This window comes from Peromyscus leucopus, chromosome 16_21 (assembly GCF_004664715.2).
Source record: "Peromyscus leucopus breed LL Stock chromosome 16_21, UCI_PerLeu_2.1, whole genome shotgun sequence".
Taxonomy (NCBI): domain Eukaryota; kingdom Metazoa; phylum Chordata; class Mammalia; order Rodentia; family Cricetidae; genus Peromyscus; species Peromyscus leucopus.
In genome coordinates this window covers 6,161,319-6,179,388 of record NC_051084.1, presented here as the reverse complement: position 1 = coordinate 6,179,388, position 18,070 = coordinate 6,161,319, and the positions used below count along the sequence as shown (strand labels likewise).

The 18,070-nt window shown below is 50.7% G+C and overlaps 1 protein-coding gene across 1 annotated transcript in view; it reads right to left on the bottom strand.

Annotated features, from left to right (window-relative positions):
- Cul9 (cullin 9) overlaps positions 1 to 18,070 on the bottom strand; it is a 41,607-nt gene that overhangs the window by 15,220 nt on the left and 8,317 nt on the right. Inside the window, exons 9-26 of the mRNA XM_028887147.2 lie at positions 14,091 to 14,298; positions 10,974 to 11,170; positions 10,404 to 10,621; positions 9,445 to 9,691; positions 9,267 to 9,372; positions 8,639 to 8,866; positions 8,292 to 8,382; positions 7,701 to 7,872; positions 5,662 to 5,767; positions 5,122 to 5,217; positions 4,763 to 4,938; positions 4,389 to 4,522; positions 3,887 to 4,066; positions 3,604 to 3,713; positions 3,345 to 3,527; positions 3,049 to 3,209; positions 2,570 to 2,798; positions 2,297 to 2,486 (exon numbers count right to left, since the gene is read on the bottom strand). Of these exons, the coding sequence (XP_028742980.1) occupies positions 2,297 to 2,486; positions 2,570 to 2,798; positions 3,049 to 3,209; positions 3,345 to 3,527; positions 3,604 to 3,713; positions 3,887 to 4,066; positions 4,389 to 4,522; positions 4,763 to 4,938; positions 5,122 to 5,217; positions 5,662 to 5,767; positions 7,701 to 7,872; positions 8,292 to 8,382; positions 8,639 to 8,866; positions 9,267 to 9,372; positions 9,445 to 9,691; positions 10,404 to 10,621; positions 10,974 to 11,170; positions 14,091 to 14,298 (3,032 nt within the window). The remainder of the gene's footprint in view (positions 1 to 2,296; positions 2,487 to 2,569; positions 2,799 to 3,048; positions 3,210 to 3,344; positions 3,528 to 3,603; positions 3,714 to 3,886; positions 4,067 to 4,388; positions 4,523 to 4,762; positions 4,939 to 5,121; positions 5,218 to 5,661; positions 5,768 to 7,700; positions 7,873 to 8,291; positions 8,383 to 8,638; positions 8,867 to 9,266; positions 9,373 to 9,444; positions 9,692 to 10,403; positions 10,622 to 10,973; positions 11,171 to 14,090; positions 14,299 to 18,070) is intronic.

The window sequence follows — 18,070 nt, the reverse complement described above, 5'->3', positions numbered from 1 at the left end:
CTTTGAGGTCAAGACCACTGGGTGCTCTTCCAGAGAACCCGGGTTTGATTCCTAGCACCCACATCCCTAACTCCAGACCCAGGGGTCTGTTGCCCTCCTCTGGCTCTGTGGTCACAGCATGTGGTGCAGACACACATGCAGGCAAAATACCTATACACACAACTAATAATAAAACATTAAAAAATCATAGCCACACGGGTGAACTTTGTCTCACCTCTCTCAGGAGTAGGTGAAGCAGACAGGAATTAGTAAGGTATATAATATATGAACAATTAAAAAGGTCAATTTCATGAAATATGTAGACTCCTGAATCCAACAACCAAAGAACACATCTTTCCCTTATTTGCAGCTTATAAAATCCTCCCATCCACTAGCTCATAAGTGAAGTATCAATACATTAAAGATCCAAACCATCAGAAACCATGTTCTTTAATCACAATGGAATGAAGGCAGAAATGTAAAATTACTAAACAAAAAGAAAAACTTATTTGAGAAAGATGGATTGATTTTTTTCAGGCAGGGTCTGTAGCCCAGGCTGGCTCAGACTCCCTATGTAGCTAAAGATATCCCTGAATGCCTTACCCTGCTGCCTCCTCCCAAGGGCTGGGATTACGGCATGACCACTGAGCATGGTTTATGTGGTGCTAGGGTTTACGCCCTGGGCCTTCTGCATGCTAGGCAAGTGCTCTACCAACTCTATGTCCAGCCTCTGTTTGGAGGTTTAAAAATTTAGACTTTTCATGAACTAACAAATCACAGAAGTGGCACCAGCACACACCTTTAGTCTCAGCACTCAGGCAACGGCAGGAGGGGCTGTAACTTCTGGGCCTGCCTGGTAAACAGAGTACGTGCCACGCTAGTCATGGCCATACTGATAGACTCTATACATAAAAAACAGTAATGGGGATTAGGAGTTTATCAGAAGTGAACAATAAGAAACATATGATATATAAAGTCCTATGGAAAAGGCTAGAGAGATGGTTCAGCAATTAAGAGTACTCGGCGTTCAGTTCCCAGCACCCACATGGTGACTTACCCTTGTCCATAACTCTAGTTTTAGAGAACCCAAACACCCTCTTATGGCCTCTGAAAGCACCAGGCACGTACATGGTATACATCCATACATGCAGTAAAACACATAAAATAAATAAATAAATACTCAAACATTACACACGGTGCTGGAGAGGTGGATGGCTCAGCGGTTAAGAGCAATGGATGCTCTTGCAAGGACCTGGGTTGGACTGCCAGTTCACATGGTGGCTCAAACCATTTGTAGCTCTAGTACCAGGGGATCCAGCTCCCTCTTCTGGCCTCCTTGGCCACCAGGCACACATGTGGTGCACAGGCACACATACAGGAAAAATATCCATGCATGTAATAAAATCAAGATCAAAATTACATACAAAAACTTGCCGGGCGGTTGTGGCGCACGTCTTTAATCCCAGCACTCAGGAGGCAGAGCCAGACGGATCTCTGTGAGTTCGAAGTCAGCCTAGTCTACAGAGTGAGAGCCAGGACAGGCACCAAAACTACACAGAGAAACCCTGTCTCAAAACAACAACAGCAACAACAACAAAACAAAAACCCTATGATGCATCCTAAGTGTCCCATAGGAACAGGGAAAGCAGACACTTGCGCACAGTAGAACAGGATTCAGCAAACCAAAGAACAAAAACTAAAGCTACAGTGACCCCTCTCCAGACACCAAGCTGTGAAGAAAGCAGACACAGTGCAGTAGGCAGGCCATGGTCCCATCTCCATAATGTGCAGGTGCAGCCAAAAATTTATGGTGACAGACAGAAAGATAAAAAGAAGCTACTGACTGTGAAGGGTACATGAAGGAGAAGCCTGTTGGGTGCTGGAATGTTCTGCATCTTGATCTGGGGGATGGGTACAAGGCTGTATAGAGGTATATAAACTCATTGAGTCTTCTATTAATACTACTTATATACCAGCAAAAATGTTCAAGAAAAAAAACACCACTATAGGATGTGGTTAAAATGATGGGGGATAAATAGCCTTAAATATTTTTATTTGGGAAGACGTTCCTAAGACTGAAAATGAAGTGAGCAGACAACCTGAAGATCGGAAACACAAACAGAACCAGTTTCCAGGAAGCTGAAGGAGAGAGCAAGCGTTAATGAAGCTATTCCCATTCTTCTGCACCCTCGCCCAGAAACTGCCCAACCTAGAGAGACCCCCTTCCTATCTCTGCATCCCGCACAGTGCTCCTCTCCTCTCCTGCTGCCACCCGGAATGCATCTCCATCTCCAGGCTCCTGTCCCCAGCTCCTCACTGTGACTGTAGAAACTGGAGAAGCGCTCAAGGGCATCGCAGAGGTCTGTGGGAAGGTGCTGTCTGGGTTCGTGCAGGAAGCAGAGTGGAGAGACGGGCCAGCAGCGTGGGGACAGGACCAGGACAGACACTTCCGGACCCGCGTCTTCTATACAGAGCTCCTTTTCAGGCTCCTGTCCCCTGTCTTCTTCCTAAGGAGAGAGAGATGAGCCATGGGCTCTCCAGTGAGCCTGTTCTCTCTCTCTGCCCTTCTCCCCCCACCCCTTGTCCTCACCTCCACTTCCTCAGGCCTCCATTCCTCCTGGTCCTCCTGCTCCAAGAGCTGCCTGTCGAGCTGCTGGAGCTGGTAAACGTGGAACTGGCGCTGCAGCTCCTCCGAGGTGCGCAGGCTCTGCAGCATCAGCTGGGGGAGGCGGTTCGGGAAGCAGAGGCCAATCTGCTCCAGCACGGCCCCCTCCAGCCAGCTCGAGCCCACGCTCAGGAGTCGGTCAGCCATGTAATGCCTGCAGCACACACGGTCGGCCAGGTCTCAGTGCGGGAGCCAGCTTGGCCCAGGCCCAGCCTTCCCCTCCAGAAGGTAAGTCTCCGTGTTAGAGCTCAGCTAAGTCACAGACCCGCCTCATCTCTACCAGCACTGGGCCACTACCATGTCTTAACTTCCCAGCTACTCTTCCTTCTTCCCTTAACATTCAAATCTTCCCTTCCTCCGGCCTCTATGTCTCCTGTCCCCAAGCTCTCCAGAATGTGACTCACTGGTAGAAATGCTCAAACGTCGTGGCCAGCTCTAGGCCAGAAAGGACCATGATGGGCTCCAGGTGCCGCTGAAGCTGCCCCAGCATCTCCACTCCAGAGACTCCACCGAGCAAACCACCCTGGATTTGTTCGTCGATGTGCCTAGCAAACTGCTCACTCATCTGGGGACGACAGAGCGGACACGAGAGCAGCCATGAACAAGGGATTGGAGTGGACAAGAGGAAAGAAGGAGCAAAGGACGCAGCCGAAGGAGACGGGACGGGGGCAGCCCGTGCGTGGCCCTTGGCACGACTCACGTGAGCGGCAGTGAGGAAGGACTGTTGTAGCAGGGCGCCAGAGAAGCCGCTGCGCAGAGCCAGGGTGAAGGCCGCCCGAGGCCCGAACAGCTCCGAGCCGGCTCTCTGCAAGCGCTCGTACAGAGTACAGTACCGAGGCACGAAGTCTGAGGCCCGCCAGGCCGCAGCCAGGAATCTGCTGACCTGAAGGGAGAGTAGGACGTGACAGGATGGAGCGACCCCTTGTGTCCCCTCCGCCTGCAGACGGGAACCTGCCTACCTGGTCCTGCACCACGCTCAGCCAGCACTGGGTGATGTTCCTGAGGCTGCTGCTGGGGAGGACTGGCGAGGGCGTGGGGCTTCCGTCCTGACTCTTACTGTTCTTGCCGACTGTGGAAACAGGGCAAGAGAGTGAGCTTCACTCCAGCCCGAGTGGGCCCCAGGGTCTCGGTGTTTATCTCCTGGAAAGGTCACAGCGTATTAGAGGTCTGGAGGAGCCGAAGAGGAAGGAGCTAGAGAGCCCCACAGTAGATTCTCAGCTCAGCAGGCCACAGCGGACTCACGGGGCTGCGTGGCCGGCTCAGGAGCAGGCCCAGGAGGGGGTTCCACGTGCACCAACAAGTGGCACAGGCGCCGGACTCGGGAAGCAAAGGATGCTGCTCGACCTCGGGTGCTGGGCATATCCTCCCTGTGCGCCAGGTACTGGTCCAGCAGCCATCCCAGGGAACTCACACCCTCAGCATCTGCAAGAAGACCAGTCAGGAGTGGGGGTCTGTGGGACACAGTGGGGGGACACAGAGTCGAGGTACAGCTTCAATTGTACAGAAGGGTGCGAGGGAGGCAGAGCCCTAGCCCTCCCTCACCACTGCTGGAGCCTGGGAACATGGTAACAGGGCAGGGATGGTGTGGAGGGGAGCTTCAAACACCACTCCCAGGAGCGGTCCCTGGAGCGAGGAGAGAGGCTTTGAAGGACACATACAGGAACCAAGAAAACCAAAATATCAACACAGGTGACCCCTGAGACTTGTGAGGGGCTGGTGTGGGGGCCGGGTGTGGGGTGGTTACCGGGAGACGTGATGTTCTGCACCAGGGGGCTGACCAGTGCCTCCCAGCAGGTCTTGCCCAGTGCTTGGGCGGCCTCATCATCAGGGAGGAAGCGGTCAGCAAAATTCTGTTCATGGCGCAAAACTCTGTTCAGTCTGGGAACACAAGTAGATGCCAGGTGAAAGACAGGCTCCCCACCTCCCCAAAGACCAGCTTCCCCGAGGCCTCTGCACAAGTGCTGATCAACTCCGCCAGCTGTCGGCGGCGCTTTGCTGGTCTGCAGTGTCCCCTCCAGTGCTGGCCGCAGCGGCTCTGCTCAGACTCCTCAAGCATCTCTCCGGCCCCCCCTTCTTCCAGTGTCAATCCCTAACCTCTTCCTCCTCTGCTGCACCCACCTGGGACAGAGCTGGAGGAGGCGCTGGCGGTCCTCGGCTATGTCCCGGCTCCAGGCTTGTGCCCGAATCGTGTAGAAGAGGCAAGTGCGTCGACAGAGCTGCTCCCGGAACAACGGCCAGAAAGTGGGCTTGGGGCCCAGCACCTCCACACCCCGGACCCGGGTGTCGATGCCGCCCTGCAGCACACGGACTTCTCACCTGAGCGACTCTGCACTCCAAAGCCACACTCCACACCCTGAATTCCCAATACGTCCAGGCCATCTCCAAGCTGGCCAAGGAGGAACCCTTGCTAATGTCCTGGCTTGGAGCTGTGGAGAACCCACCCACTAAGGAGACCCTGGGCTTTGTCCTGGTCCCACCTGCTGGCAGCGCTTTATGCGGATCTGGATGATGGGCCAGAAGCGGTTCAAGTTCTCCAGGAGGGTTACTCGGCTGGCAGAGGGCATCACGTTCACCTGACAGGGCAGGAGAAAGGAGGCAGAGACCCACTAAAGAAGGAGGCAGGGCTGGAGACAGGTCTCCGCAGTTACAAAAACATACTGCTCTTGCAGAGGACCAGGGAGTGATTCCCAGCACCCATGTTGGTGTCTTACAACTACCTGTTGTAGTACTCACAGGATCTGATGCCCTCTTGTGGTTTTAAGAGCACCTGTACTCCACACACATACACACACTTAGACACATATAAACTAAAAGAAGCGGAGCGGGAAGAGGTGCAGGCGGCAGTCAAGGCCAGGATGGCCTGTCTTACGCACTGAGCCCACGTGCACTTCAAATGATGAAGGAACCAAGAGAGCCATTCCCCAGAGACTGGGTCTTCCCCACCCAAAAAATGAGGGATGAAGAATGAGAAACGGAGGGGTGGGGAGTACACAGTAAAGGGGTTCCAGGGTCCCCACCGTGTTAAGTTCGGTGCTGATGCAGCTGACGCTGTCACCCCCAAACACTACCACCCTGGCTGGCATGTAACTTGAATCCTCACTGGCCACAAGCAGAGTCAGCTGCCTGAGAGAAGAGAAAGGAATGGGTGAGAACTAGGGCCGCTTCTTCCACCGCTTCCTCCCCCGCCCTGACATGCCTGCCTCCCCAGACCTCAGCATTCCCCTTCATAGCTCTCAAAACGGTTCTACTTAAACCGCTTGATTCAGTGACAAATCAGTGCCGTGCTGTGCACGTAACAGACATCCCCATGTCATAACCAGAGGTTCCTCAAGACCAGCATGACAACATGGGACTTCATCTGTCCACAGAAGCCTACCCCTTTCTATTCTGTCCCCTGTGAGAGAAATGGGCCACCTGCCTGGTCACAGCTCCCTGACCAACCAATGGCAAGTCGTGTACACACGACATCTTAGTATCTCACAGTCCACGTCTGACCCTTCAGTCCCTCTCCTTAACCGAACACACTGAACACTTCTCTACTAGACACACACAGCGTCCCAAACCTTTTTTTCTGGCCTCCAACCCAAATTTTCAAGATTACCTGAGTACCAACTAAAAAACAAAGCTAGTTTCTTTTCTTCTTAAAATCCTTGAATGACTCCCTGCTGTAGAATGTGGAGCATTTGTTTAATGATGCAAAGATGTGTTGCATTCCTTTATGTTGCATTTATTTAACTCTGTGAAGCTGTGTTACTTTGCCTGTCTAAAACAATGATGGTCTAATAAAGAGGAGAGTGACCAATAGCCAGGCAGGAGAAGGACAGGTAGGGCTGGCAGGCAGAGAGAATAGAGAGTAGAGAAGATGGAGAGAGAAAAGGAGGAGGAGAGGAGGCCATCAGGGCCAGTGACCCAGCTACACAACCAGCCACAGGGTAAGAAGGGAAGAAAGGAATAGAGAATAGAGAAGGTAAGAGCCCAGAGGCAAAGGGTAGACGGGACAATTTAAGCTAAGAAAAACTGGCTAGAAATAAGCCAAGCTAAGGCCAGGCATTCATTAGTAAGAATAAGTCTCCACGTATTTTTTGGGAGCTGGGTGGCAGGCCCCCTAAGAGCAAAGAGCAAAAAATAAATAAAATTTTAAAAAACCTACAACTTCCCAAGTTTCTGAACAGAGTTCAAAGCTCTGGACTCACAAGTTCTAGTCTGCATCTGACTGCTCTCCTGGTTTCACCCTGCCACTGGGAGGTACCCTTCGTTTTACCCGACACACACCCCGTTTATCCCTTTGCACGCTGCCTCTACCTGGAATGTCATTGAGTTCTCCTTATCTAGCTAATGTCAGTTTCAAATTTCAGCTCATTCAACATCTTCTTGAAGGAACCTTCTGACTTTCATTGGTCCCAGGATCCTTTCTCCTGGCCCTCTCTCTCAACAGGCTCTTGCTCTTCGCATCAACTTGAATGGCTTTGGCTAGGTTCAAGAGATCCTCCTACTTCAGCTTCTAAGGAGTCGGGCAATAGCCGTCACAGGCCTGGACCATGATGCTTTCTCTTCACAGTTTTAAGTCTCTGCTTCTTTTAGTCCCCGCTTGAGACAGGGTTTCAATATGCAGCCCAGGCTTGAACTCTTGATCCTCCTGCCTCAGCCTCTTGAGTGATGACATCATATGCATGCACCAGCAAGCCTGATTCTCTTGATTGACTAGCTAGCCTGGCCCCCCAACTAGACTACGAATCCCTTGTATCTTATTGTCCTTGTACCCTGGAGCCTTGGACAGCGCTTGGCATTCTTGACATTGAGCGAACACCCATGGGAGGAGTAGCTAAGTGTACTGTTGATCTCTAAGCACTGCTATCTGTTAGAGCACCGGTACCTGGTTCAGACAGTGAGATGTCCGCACAGCACAGCAAAGACAGGCCAATATGCCAGTCATGCCTTCGCTGCACAAGGAGTCTGAAAAGGTCCCACAAGAGCAGGGTTTACTAATGGAGTCGTGGGACGGTGCTCTGGGGAGATAAATTGGGGCACAGTCAGACACATACAAATGGGTTCACACCTAATAAGAACACCACGGTGCATGTGCAAGGTGATGGAGTGGGAGCCAGTGCTGCCATTGGACTCCCAGTAGGTCTTGGGGTTGCGGTCCGTCAGCTTGCTGGCCCGGTGGGGGTTGGAGGACACCTCCACCTTCTCCCAGCACTTGTCTTCCTTCACTTCCACACTGGAGCCTGGGACAAGGGAAGGAGGGGGGGAGACCACAGCCTGGTCAGAGGGGAGGAGGGTGGGAATGGGGGTGGGGACCACAGCATGGTCAGAGGTGAGGAGGAGGCCTGGAGAGTGGGAAGGAGGGGGGGACCACAGCATGATCAGAGGTGAGGAGGGGGCCTGGAGAGTGGGAAGGGGGAGACCACAGCATGGTCAGAGGTGAGGAGGGGGCCTGGAGAGTGGGAAGGGGGAGACCACAGCATGGTCAGAGGTGAGGAGGGGGCCTGGAGAGTGGGAAGGGGGGAGACCACAGCATGGTCAGAGGTGAGGAGGGTGGGAAGGAGGGGGACCACAGGATGGTCAGGATGAGGAGGCCTGGAGAGTGGGAAGGGGAAAGGGACTCTGGGTGGGAGCCCAGGGGAAAGTGGCGGAGGGCACTAACCCTGGCAGAGATGCCTGAGGAACACATCAAAGAAGGGGATGTTGATAGGTTGGTAGGTTCGTCTGTGGTCTTCAATCTGGCCCAGCACCATCTGCAGCCAGAACATGGGGTGGGGAGGGAACACAGGAACAGTCAGAAACATGCATGGAGAAGGGGCCAAGAGGCGACAGAACACTCAACCCCTTCCTCACTAAATTCTGAAAGGCCATGGTGGAGAACCACTAGGGAGCATGTGCCCAGAGCTGCTGCCGCTTCCGGCACACAGGGACCCCACAGGGACCTCAGAGACAGACACACGAAGGGCCCAGTCCTTGCTTCCGGTTTTATTTTCTCAGCTCTACACTCACCTGAATGCAGCCAGCCAGAATGCTTGAGGTGAGTTTACTATAGAGCTGGGCATACTTCTCACACTCTGTGACCAGGTCACGGAGCTCAGAGGCCAGCAGGAGCTGCGCAGAGTGCTTGTCCAGGACTTTGGAGAGGGCTTCTTTTGCTCCCAGGCAGCAAAGCACTACTGCATAGTCTTTATGCATCAAAGCCAGGCGATGCAGGAAGCAGGTCAGCTCCTGAACAATCTGAACCCAGAGAAAGGACGGACGGAGCATGTCAGGCCAAGGGCCGGCTGCACTGCAGGCAGCACAGGGGTGGAGAGGAGGAAGTCTGCGGGCCGGAGAGGATGGAGGAGAAGGGAACAGGACACGGAGGGGCTGGTACCCCAGAGCCGGCCAGCAGTCCGGCTGGTAGTGTCCCGGGCTTCTTTCTACCAGGGTCCAACTATCCCAGCCTCTGTTGGACATCACTTCACAATGTCCAAAGACTCTGGGATAACACCGGCCTTCCTCTCCTTCCTCTCCGGTTCCCAGTGCACTCAGACCCTCAGACCTACAGGATCTGCTGAACCTCCACAGGCTCGCTAGGCAGGTGGTGCCCCAACATCTGTCTTCCCTCCTCCAACCGCGGCCAAGGCTCCGGTACCTCAGGGTCACTGCTTGGGCCGCTCAGGCAGTTGAGGCAGGGCTCCAGGACCTCGTGCCAGGGGAGGACCACTGCCTCGGGGTAGTCCAACAGTCGTGCCGTGACCCTGGTGGGGTGGAAACAGATGAGGCCCAGCAGCCCCTTGGTCCCTGTGCACGGGGCCTGGACAGACCCTTACCTGAGGACCGTGAGCAGCAGAGCTCTGTTGGGCCCAGGGGCGTCTAGAGTCCGCAGCAAGAGGAGGAAAGGCTGGGCCTCCTGCTGCAGGCGCTTGAGGAGGGGACTCACGGCACCCTGCGGGCTGCTTTCACGGCACAGCACACGCTCCAAGTCCAGGAAGAGTTCCGCAGAAGGCTCTCCCACCAGGGATCGGATGAGTAACTCTGGGGACCCACTCTGACCCTGGTTGCTTGGACTCTCCAATGCTGCAGGGCAGACACACCACAGGAAAAATGTGCATGAGAGGCATCTTAGAAGTCAGTCAAATCGAGGAATGGGGCACCCCAGAAAGTCACCCCAAACTTTCTTCCTGCATTGAGGATGTCTAGTTTATCAAGGATAGTTTATCAAAGTACAAGAAATTCTCTCTTCTGATCTCCAATGTAGACATAACTACACTTGAAAAAATACAGTATAAGGAGCACTGCTGAGTTAAATACACACATTTCAAACCTCAGTCAGCTACCTTTTCTATTAAATGCTAGCTATAATAAACAGCACCGTTGCAATGATACCTCGGAAGTCTGGAGGCTTTAGATACAGACTCAAAGATACACGCTGCTTAGTTCAGTACCCATATGTCTCGGTTTCAGCTACTTTTTTAAAACATGAAGGATTTCTTATGACACCAACAGTCCTCTTTTTGGTCAAGAAGTTCTTCTTGAGGTCTGACTTGGTATGGTGCTGCCCACTGATACTGCAACACTTGGGGTACTGAGGCAGGAGGACCTTGAGTTTGAAGTCAGCCTGGGCCACATAACCTCATACATAATACACTCCCCCCGACCCTGGAAAAATGTCTCGCTTGAACACTTAAGGTTTCATTCATTTCTGGAAGGTTCCTGTATCCTTCAGTAAAGAACTGACTGGTCCCAGCAGGGCACATGTCATTGGTCGGCAGAACATCCACAACGATACCTGCTCGCTCAGGACTTCCCCGAGGCTCTGAGTAACGATTGAGCAGCATCATGAGAATGGTCCGTGTGGTGGGCATTGGCTCAGTTCCCGGTGCTATCCCCGAGTGCCTAAACAAGGTGTCTCTCAGCTCTTGGGTGATGAGCTGCTCTCCCAGGGTGTGGTGGTTACACAAAAGCAGGTTGAGGAGAAGCAGACCATTTCTCACTGCAGAGGAGCACCTGGCAGGAAGGGGTGACCCGAGAAGTTGACAGTGAGTGCACCAGAGGCAGGGAGACAAGTGCAGCTAGGTTGTGGGGTGCTCCAGTGGTCCCTCTGAGGAAGGACTCCTGACCCTCTGACCTTGGGCCACTACTACCAATCCCATGAAGGACAGTCAGTCTTTCTACCTTTCCCGGAAGTCCCCTACATCAACCACTTGGTTTCTCCTCCAGTGACATTCTGAGAAGGCCACCAGTGTCTACCCAAAGGGGAGCAACCTAAGTACAATTTCTGCCGAGCACATGAGCCTGGGACACAGGAGAGGTGGGCTTAGGACACAGCAAGGATCTGGAGTCTGAGGTGATGTCTGACCCCTCGGTGTTCAGCATCAGGACCACAGCCGCAGGGACACTAAGCAGCAGGCTCTCAGACCCTGGGCGTGTAGCTGAGTCGATGCTGGCAAAGATCTCTCTGGTCATCTGGGTGTCAAACAAAGGTTGGGTGGAATCTCGGCTGGTCACAAAAGTGGGGGTCTCTGAGGAACTGGCAATGGCTAGCATCTTTAGTGCCTGAAAGAGGAATGAGAAGCAGAGTTAGAGGTGAACAGAGCCATCACAAGGGTAGAGTACTTACTCAGCATGTGCATGGCCCTGGGTTCAATCCCCAGCGGCACCCCAAAGGAAGTGGGAAGCTACTGTCATCGTTCTAGACCTCAAACTCTGGAGCAGCTGGACTGCTGACAAACAGGTGGCATGAGAAATGGAAATGAAGCAGATGGTGATGGGACCTGGGGGAGGGGGAGTCGTCAGGAGGAGAGGGGAGAGAAGAGGGTGGGATGGGATAGGACGAGAGGAAAAGTGAGGGGTGGGAGGGAGCCAGGAGGAAGCTGCAGAGAGAGTGATTTCAGAGTAGGCAGTAAATCCACAGGCTGCTTCTCTCTACCCCTGGGCTCCCAACACCAAGGCCACCAGGGCAGGCCACTCTTTCTGAGTCTTCCCCACAGGATGCTGCCCTTTCTGTCCTCAAATATAGCCTTTTCCTCCTTTCTCTCCTCCTTCCTAGACAAGCTCGTTTATTCCTGCAGACAACAATGTCTACAAAAGCCTATGTCCACTTCGCCGGCCAGTATCCACCTGTTCAAGTCTGTTCAACCACCTCCCAAGTACAGCAGTGAGAACTGGAGGGAAAGTTCTTGTGATGTGAAGTCTTATTTGTTGGTATTACAGAGGCAACTAAATTAAAAACAAACATTATATCTTAGAGGCAAGAATGTCTCTGCTGTAGGGCTCTCTCTCTGAAAGAAGTACCAGGGAATGAACTGGTCTAGAAGTAGCATTCAGGACAACGCAGGAGAGGTCCAGGCCCTCCAAGAAAAGCTTTCTCTTTTTGATTACCTCAGTCCACCCCATATAGCTGGAGTCTATAGACTTCAAGCTATAAACAAGATGCTGTGATTCTGTCATGGGCAAGAACATGAATTTAGGAGTAAATGCTATTTTTTGGCCATGCAATTTGAGGGAATCAGAAAATAGTTTTGTACATTGGTGGTCTAGATAATGTCTGGCTATCTTGGCAGGAGCAGACCCCAAATGACCCTATAAAGGAACTGTGTCCTGACCTTCCCAGATTAGCCAGCTCTGGGAGGAGGCGTCTTGTCCACATTGTACCCACTGTGCTGTGAGAACCCATTTTCAGAACTGCTCTGGATGAGGCTTGTTTCCCTCTGGGACACTGGGTCACACACAGCCACAATGTCCACACCACACTAGCAGGAGCACTTCTGTAGTGCGTGCTTAGGAAGCCAATCTGCTCAAGCTCTCTGGACATGGCCTTTCCTTCCCTGCTGTCTGGCCCAGGGGGCAGAGCAATGGCGGTGTTTCCCACAAATCCAGTGCGGGGTTATTTCTGTACACGGGACCACTCAGTTTAAAAGGAAGAAAACCAGTCCGTCATATCAAAGATGTCAGTCTTTCAGGCCGCACCTCCCTGTAACTTCCAGTGTGGAATAGTCAACACACCTAAAGCTAAACTCGTGCTTTCTCCAGCCCTGTTCCTGTAACACGCCCTGGCTAGTAGCCATCTCAGGCACCCTGCCGCTGAATTCTTCTAACATGAGTATCTCCTTTCCTTTACAACCATGAGGTTCCAGGGACCGAGCTCCGGCTGTCAGGCTCGGGAGCAGCATCTTTATCCACTAAACCACGCACAAGGATGGCGTGGACCACATGGCGACCACTGCTGCTTGACAAAGCTCCAGCATTTTGACTTTTCGGATCACAAGTCTCCAGTACTTTTACTTTCATTTTTAATTATTCTCACTGTGTGTTTTGGGAGTTCCCTTATGTCTTTTCTTTTGAGAAATTTTGTGTGGGCTGTGAGGGATGAAAATGCATAAAATGGCAGCCTCTTTAAACAAAAATAATCCTTTGGAAGAAAACCTCTGACACTGTGGAACTAACATCCTGTTAGTTCCCACCGCTGTGGCAGTCGTGGCCAGCCTGCCTCAGCCACATACGACAGGACACCTTAAAAGTGCCCTCTGTTGCAGTCCCCTCTCTTCTTTCTCTTGCCTTTCCTGCTCCTCTCTTGCCGATTCCCTCTGTCTGTCTGCCTGCCTCTCTCAGGTCCCCACTCTGAGATGGCCTTTTGTTCTTTCATTTTCCCATTCCCCAGCCCCCAATACACCTCTTGACCTCTGCTGAACGGCATGTTTTTACTCTTCTACACATAGCATGAGAACTCTGTCTACTCCCACACAACTCAACACCAGTTGCTAGAAGGTTAGATAAGTAACATAAGCCTGATAAATAAGGTATATTTGATAAGCAAGATTTGTAAATTCGGAAGGTCTGCTCAGGTTCACAGTAATTTCTGTCTTTGCTCACTTTAAGCTTTAGCTATTTGGATAAACTAAGCCATATGAAAAACTGCAATATTCTGTATTGGAGTGTCTGGTCCCCAGAAAGTCCTTTTCCCAAGGTCAGGCATTTAGACAAAAGCTCCCATTCCCTCGGGGGCTTGGAGAGAGTTCCTGCTTTCTAAAAAGGGAGTCATTCTTATCTCTGGCATGAGGAACTTGTGGACCTCGATTAACATATGACCGTGGTGTCTATTGACTTGTCAAGGTCAGGGCTAGCTTCCTCAAGCCCTGATCACAAGCCACACCAGCTCACACGCCCCCTTCTCCCATTTACTCCTATGCGGTCACAGAGTTTAAAAGTGACAGCCATCGAGATGGACCCTGACACCGTGAGTCTCCTTCCCCTCACACACCCCACACCTCCTCTTTGGGACCTGAACCCCGCTGGAGGTGCACTCTGGACCAGCTCTAGAGCATCACCTCTTCTGTTGTTGTGTTTTGTTTTGTCTCTGTGTATCAGTCCGGGTGCCTTTTCCTCATGCACTCGAGCTCCAACACCGTGCAGATCATATTCTTACAGCTCCTGTGTCTTTCCACTTCCACAGCTTCGTCACCATCAGTATACTCACCGCCAGCCCTGCCTGCTGCACCAAAACAGACGTCTTATATTCTTGCATGCAGATCAGCACAGCGTAGATGCCACCCTCCCTGGCAAAGAGGGGACGCCATTCGTGCTTGGTCATGAGCAGGTAGAGGAGGCGCAGGGCCAGCACCACCACCAGCTTCTCTCCCACCTGGTTGGTCAGCAGCTCCACCAGGGTCTTCACCAGCTTCTCTCTGAGAAGAGAGGACACTGAGACTCCCACCCCAAGGGACCGTGCCTAACCCTCCAGACATGGTGCTCCCTGACTCCCTGCCCGACTCCATCCATCAAGACCCAGTCTGCTCTTCTTCCCCCAACCTGTTTTCTGGCTTCAGTCTCACTCCTAACCCTCCCTCTGCGGTCCAACTGCCCCCTTCCTCACTTCAAATGAATCTCTAGAATGAAGGTAATTCTGGTCAAATGGCTTAAAAGTTAAAAAAGAGTGGTGGTGCACACCTTTAATCCCAGCACTCGGGAGGCAAAGCCAGGCGGATCTCTGTGAGTTCGAGGCCAGCCTGGTCTACAGAGTGAGATCCAAGACAGCCAGGGAAACACAGAGAAACCCTGTCTCGAAACTCCCCAGCCAAAAAAAAAAAAAAAAAAAAAAAGTTTATAAAAGAGAAAAAAAAAAAAATGGCAGGCAGATTTAGGAAGAGGGGGAACAATATGTAAGAATGGCCAAGAAATGTTTGGAAAAAATAATGGCAGCTTTAATTCTAGTTAGCCAAATATAACCAAAAGTCTATAACTGAAATAGGGAGCCAGATATAAGGAGATGATAAAAGCAGCAGTGGACAGATCTCGGCCAGGGAGCAAGGATGAGATCTCAGTCAGGAGCAAGGACAGACCATGGAAAAGTGGATGGCGGGGCTGGGCGTGGTGGCTCAGGCAATAATTCTAGCATTTGGGAGGTGGAGACAGGAGAATTGCCAAGAATCCAAGGGCAACCTTAAACACAGTGTGATAGCACAATTTATCTCCAAAAGTTAAAAGGCCAAAATGCAAAACAAATACAATAAAATAAAAAATCCTTCCAAGAAAGAACGAACCCAGCCTGACGCTGGGGTTGTGGCTCAGGGACAGAGCATGTGCTTAGTGTGGTGAGCTTGGGTTCAGCTCCTAGCTCCAAAGGACAGGGCCCACTGTCCACCTGAACCAGAGCAGAGTCTAGGCTCTGCTTCATGCCATTTGCAAAACAAATTTCCAGTTGAATTTGAAGTGAACATAAAAGACAAAAACAGAAATAACAGATTCTTAAAAATGAGAAACTATTTTCCCGGGGCTAGACGGCTCAGGCGGTAAAGCACTGGCTTCACAACATCAAGACTTGATTCTAGATCTCCAGAACCTCCATAAAAAGCTGGGCACCAGGGAGGCTGAGCCGGGGGCAACCCCACCCCGGGGCTTGCTGCTGTACAGACAGCCTAGCCAAACTGGTGAGCTCCTCCGGCTTCAGTGAGACCAAAAGACAGCCAACACTTGACCACTGACCTTCTTGTACACATCTCCACACACAAGTATACACACACACACACACACACACACACACACACACACACACACGTGCCAAAAAAGCTATATATTTTTCTAATTCTGGAATAGGATGGACTCTTTTTTTTTAGATTTTATTTTTATTTTAAAAAATTTGTGTGTGTGTGTGTGTGTGTGTGTGTGTGTGTGTGTGTGTGTGTGTGAGTGTGTGTGTGGTTTTTCGAGACAGGGTTTCTCTGTGTTTCCCTTGCTATCCTGGAACTAGCTTTATAGACCAGGCTGGCCTTGAACTCACAGAGATCCACCTGTCTCTGCCTCCCAAGTGCTGGGATTAAAGGTGTGCGCCACCACCGCCCAGCTTAAGAATGGACTCTTAATAGGACAGAAAATTTTAGAAGCTATAAAAAGGTAAAAACTATAGCAACCTAAAAACGTTATCACATTGAAAGACACTACAAACAAAATTAAGAGGCAAACAATATAATCTGGATAAAATGTCCAGGGGCAAGACATAGACCTTCTGTCTGCAAACCAACCTAGCCATAATCCCAAAACTGAGATGTCTAGGTAGGAGGACCAGAAGTTCAAGGGCAGCCCAGGCAATGCAGTCTGAGACTCTGTCTCAAAATATAACTCTCCCTTTCATGAAAAAAAAAATGCTGGTTTTGAGTGAGAGCACTGGGGTCCTGGGAGAGAGAGAGAGAGAGAGAGAGAGAGAGAGAGAGAGAGAGAGAGAGAGAGAGAGCGAGCGCACTGGGGTCCTGAGAGAGAGAGAGAGAGAGAGAGAGAGAGAGAGAGAGAGAGAGAGAGAGAGAGAGCGCACTGGGGTCCCGAGAGCGGGTCCTAACAGTGACACTGGTGAGGTGGCCTGGGAACTACTTAGAGAAACAACACAGAGACCCTCTGGGAAAGAACATGTTTTCTGATCTATCTTCTCAGAACCTTATGGCAACAACAACATGAATTAGACAGACAAGTACCTAGCTGCTTTTGCAGCCAGGACCACTCTTCTTACTTGATATAGGTCCTACCAGGCTGGCCTCAAACTCTCTGTCCTCCTGCCTCTGCTTCCCAAGTGCTAGGATTAGAGGTATGCTTCACCACACCCAGCTGCAAACCAGGAATTATGTAATCTAACATGGATAACACCTATGAACAAGGTAAAATGGAAGTTAGAATGCTCACAAAACTGTTAGCTGAACATCTCTGTAGAAAGGCCTTTTTGAATAATTTTTATCTAATTCTATCTGTCTTTCCTTCCTTCCTTCTTTCCTTCCTTCCTTCCTCTTCCTCCTCCTCCTTTTTTTAGATCGTGTCTCTATATGTAGTCTTGGCTAGCCTGAAACTCACTAGCCATGAACTTGTAGAGATCTGCCTGCCTTTGCCTCAAGGGCTGAAATTAAAGGCGCCACCACCACATCTATTTTCTCACTTCTCTATACAAAGTAGTTTCTCTTGTAATCACAAAAATAAAGCTAACATGATTTATAAAGAAACACAAACAAAATGTTTGGAACACAGATAACAAATAATATAAGAATGCCTTTAAATCTATAAGAAAAAGGGAACAGCTCAATAAAAGTGGGGGACAAGATAAACGGGATAGTTAGGGAAGCAGAGACACAGTTTACACAAATAGGCCTAACATCATCAGAACTGTGACGCTAACAGAGACAGACACTGACCATTTACACTCTTGCTCATCTTCAGCCACTCAGATGGCCCTGTGGGTAAAGACACCTGTTGCCAAGCCTGGTGGCCTGAGTGAGATCTCCAGAAGCCACATGGTGGAAAAAGAGAACCAACTTGCTCAAGTTGTCCTCTGAGCTAAACACACACACACATACACACACACACACACACACACACACACACACACACACACATTTATTAATGTGCTGGTCAAGGTAAGGGAGATGGAGACAATAGAGCAGTGAACTTGAACTTGGCTGCAGCCATACAACTCTACACATCAATGAAAATAATGAACAGCTTTGTGATGACTGACACCAAAATTCCTCTAACAGACACTGACTGGGAACACAGAAATGCCACAAAAGAGTGTGGCCACAGACACTAAAACACAAATACATTACATACTATTTCCACCCAAATAACTACACACAATTTTAATGCTTTTATGCATCAGGTTTTTAAAAGATCTAATTTACACTTTTAAAATATTATAAAAAATCTCTACAAACAAGAAGTTACACATTTTTAATATTTATTTAAATTTTTGATTTTGTGTTTGTGTGTCTATGTGTGTGCACATTCGAGGTGCAGGTGCCCATGGAGGCCAGAGGAGGACATCAGATCCCCTGGACCTGGAGTTATAGATGTTTGTGAGTGGCGTAATGTAGGTGTTGGGAATCGAACCCAGGTTCTTGGAAAAACAGCCAGTACTGCTAACCACTGAGCCAGCCCTCCAGTCCCTAGACATGCAATTACGCATTGAATCTGAAGGTGGTCTGA